This window comes from Pseudophryne corroboree, chromosome 3, assembly GCF_028390025.1.
Source record: "Pseudophryne corroboree isolate aPseCor3 chromosome 3, aPseCor3.hap2, whole genome shotgun sequence".
Classification (NCBI taxonomy): Eukaryota; Metazoa; Chordata; class Amphibia; order Anura; family Myobatrachidae; genus Pseudophryne; species Pseudophryne corroboree.
Genome location: NC_086446.1, coordinates 771,059,857 through 771,063,331, shown reverse-complemented (window position 1 = coordinate 771,063,331; position 3,475 = coordinate 771,059,857). Strand labels below are relative to the sequence as shown.

At 45.1% G+C, this 3,475-nt stretch overlaps 1 protein-coding gene across 1 annotated transcript; it reads right to left on the bottom strand.

The window, feature by feature from the left end:
* Positions 1 to 784: 784 nt before the first annotated feature.
* Positions 785 to 2,514, bottom strand: LOC135058249 (C3a anaphylatoxin chemotactic receptor-like). Its single transcript, XM_063963786.1, has one exon. It carries the CDS (start codon positions 2,512 to 2,514, stop codon positions 1,507 to 1,509), a length of 1,008 nt encoding a protein of 335 aa, XP_063819856.1. The 3' UTR covers positions 785 to 1,506.
* Between the last annotated feature and the right edge of the window lie 961 nt (positions 2,515 to 3,475).

Genomic DNA, 3,475 nt, shown 5'->3' with positions numbered 1-3,475 from the left:
AGTACCAAGTCATCAGTATTCCTCTGAACTGTGTTTAATAAAACCTTTGAACTTTCCTTCGTTGTCTTGGTCACGCCTTCGGGCATTTGTTCTAAAGGTACCCTGTATGTCCAAGAACCCTGTACTGCCTCCCAGGTACACATATACCTCAGCCCCTACAACTGAGGCTTCTCCCTGGTCAGCATCAGCCCTCAGTTGTGACAGGCGTGTTCCCACAATGCACATACAGTGGAAGCTTGGGCACGCGCCCCAACGGCCTCCACTGCAAGGAAGACGTCCCGGAAGAGGGTGTCGATTATTACGAAGTGCACACGTATAATATATATATATATATATATATATATATAAAAAGTGCTGTGAATATGTCCCTTAATTTGTCCTCGGATGGTCCTCGGGAATCCTCCTCACCTATCTGGGTATATAAAACATAAAATAAAGGAATAATATAGTGTAATACTATCCAAACAATCTCAATGGTGACTTATGGGTGTCCACATACCCCCAAAAAAATAACAAGTGCTCATCGAAATGAACTTGCTTCACAGGAAAACTGGAGGCGTGAGTCTCAACAGGCATATAAGCCACACCCCCGAGAGAGCGAGCAGCGTACCAGAGATTTTCTTGTTTTTCTGCAAATTAAAAATAGTTTTGATACTCCACATTCCTCGTGCTCCTTCTTGCTCATAGCGCCATATATAAATGAGAGGAATAAGAAAACCATGTAGTTGAATATATTTCCACAATTTATTTACCACAAAAACAAACCAAAAACACGCCTAATCTGAATAAAGGGACTAATTCAGGTTGGATCACAGAATGCGATCCAACCGCAAAAATAAAAATAAAATGTACGGGTGCATGCGTAGCGCCCATCCTGCACATGCGACCGCATTTTCTGCAGGGGGCTGCAGAAAATGCGATCGCCTTTGCCTGTCAATCAGTCAGAGGTGTGTGTGTTGTGGGTGTGGCTGCAATGCTTCGTTTCCTAGGCAGAGATAGAGCATTGTGGGGACGTGGCCTGAAAACGGGGGGTGTGAGGCCGCAAAGGGGGGCATGATCGCAGCGTCTGCGTGACATCACATCGAAAAGATGGCTGCTAAGCTGTGCCGGCAGGAGGCAACCTTAATTTCTGCTATCAAGCAGAAATTGTGATGCAATCACAATTTCTTCTTGATAAAGGGGGTGAGGCGGAGGTCATCGTGCTGGGCGGCCTTGCCCTGCGATGGGCAGCCCCCAGCGTGCGATCTAAAGGATTGCAAATTGTGCTTCCTAGCAGAATTTGCAAACCAACCTGACTCAGGCCCAAAATCAACATTTCCAGGCATGTCATAAAGTGGGAAGCCCCTCCCCTGCTATAAGGGCAGCCATGCCTGGCTTCTAGGGACTGCAGCTGATGCAGTCCCTAAAAGCCTAAGCTGCTTGTTAACTTTGCAATCCGACACATGCGCGCAACTAGCCACACATTTCGAAACTGCAGCAATAGCAGGCAGCAGGCCCCTCTGGTAATTAAAGGTAGGAGCCGGTGATGTTTGCTGCACTGTCCAGGATGGTGGTTTCGTTCCTGCTGTGTTCAGTGGATCTTGTGATGGTTTCTTCCCTAAACACGCTCTCCACCTGCCTGTACAGGGATTGACGCAGCTTGCTCTTGAAGTCTTTGCCCATGAAGACGTATAGTATTGGGTTGATACAACTGTTGGAGTACGCCAAGGCCTGGGAGACCCCATCCAGGATAATCACTGCTCTGCTGCCATCGTATAGTAGGATTATGCCAATGATGTGGTAGGGAGCCCAGGTCACAAAGAAAGCTACAATGATGCTGAAGACCACCTTGGTGGTTTTGCGGCCTTCCTTTACAAACCTGGTATTATGTACTGTAAGGGTCAGACGGATGTAACAGGCAGAAATAATGACAAGTGGGAATAGGAAGGCGAATGTCATACGTGTATACGTAATGGCGTAACTAATGGCTAAATACTCATCGTGACTATACAAATAATACTTATAGATGCATTTAGTGATGTTGTTGAATAGGAAGGTCTCTCTGTAAATGAAGACGGGGAGGCACATCAGGAATGACAGCATCCAGATGACCAGGCAGACCAGCCACGCCATCCGCAGGCTGCGGTGATTCTGTGCCCACACAGGCCGGACAACCAGGATGCAGCGGTCGATGCTGATGGCCACAAGGGTGAAGATGCTGGCAGACATATTAAGGATTACGATGGAAGGTAAGATCTTGCAGATGACTGGCCCATACAGCCATTCCTGATAGAAGAACTGTACGAAGGAGCACGGGAGGCTCAGGCAGCAGGTTATGTCGGCCAAAGCAAGGTTCCAAAACCAAACGGTAGTCACTGTCCTTTTCATCTTCACGCCAGTGACCCATAACACCAGAATATTGCCAGGGACACCCACCAGAAAGGTGACCGCCAGAACCAGCATGGTGAATAAATGATCACGGGTGTAATTGTTGGGAGATGTTGGGTCACTGTCCCCATCGCTTTCATTGAACATTCTGAATCCCTATAAATACATGAAGAGCACAAATTATTTCTCCTGACGTCATCATATATTTACATATCGCACAATAATCCACAGGGTAGCCGTGTGTGTTCCAGTTTTCTGGCATGGCAACCCTCCAATCATTCATCAGCTTTTCTTTCCAAATGCAAAAACTACATCCCTGAAACATTCTTAGCTACAGAGGCAGTGGGGGGCGGGGCTACAGCCGTTGTCAGAGAGAGGGACCGCGGGAGATATGGTACTGCGGCCCCGCCTTCATAATTTCAGGTGATACTTTTTTTTTTTTCAATATATATTTTATTGAGGTAAAAAAAAAGGACATTAACATACAGTATATGATTTAAGACATCACCATAAGTAAAAGCCATACATATATAATTAAGCACGTATAATGCAAGAAGAATAAAGGCATCGTCTATAATAAAACCTCTCATTCTCCATTTTCTATCGTGTATAATAGAATATTGACAAATAGAATTGTTATAAAACATAACATTAACGTAACCAGTCAATAATGAGTCTAGGTAAATACTAAAACTTAAGAACATAGAAATGTGTTCACCCCAATATGGAACACAGAACATAGATTTCCAATTAACTTTTGAGTAACAAAATCAGAAAAAAAAACAAGTTAGAAAGAAAAACAAAAACAAAAAAAGGAAGAAGAAAGAACAACAATATCTGCCGAGTCCTGGGAATCGCCAACCCATCCATGGAGAGATTCTCAAAGCAAATAGAGAGGAGAATATGCGGAAGACGGAATCCTAGAGATAGTGAGGAGGTCTATTAAAATATTAGGACACTGATAAGGGGTACTCACGGAGCGATATTCTAAGCAATCTGACTAGATTGCTTAGAATATCAGCATGATCGCTCCGTGTGTAGCCCCCTCAGTGATAGCGATGTGCGGCCCCGCGCATCGCTATCGCTGCTGCTAGATTGGCCTGCATGC

What these genes read in the sequence shown, in the direction of transcription:
- LOC135058249 (XM_063963786.1), bottom strand. Translation starts at nt 2,514, where the DNA reads ATGTTCAATGAAAGCGATGGGGACAGTGACCCAACATCTCCCAACAAT.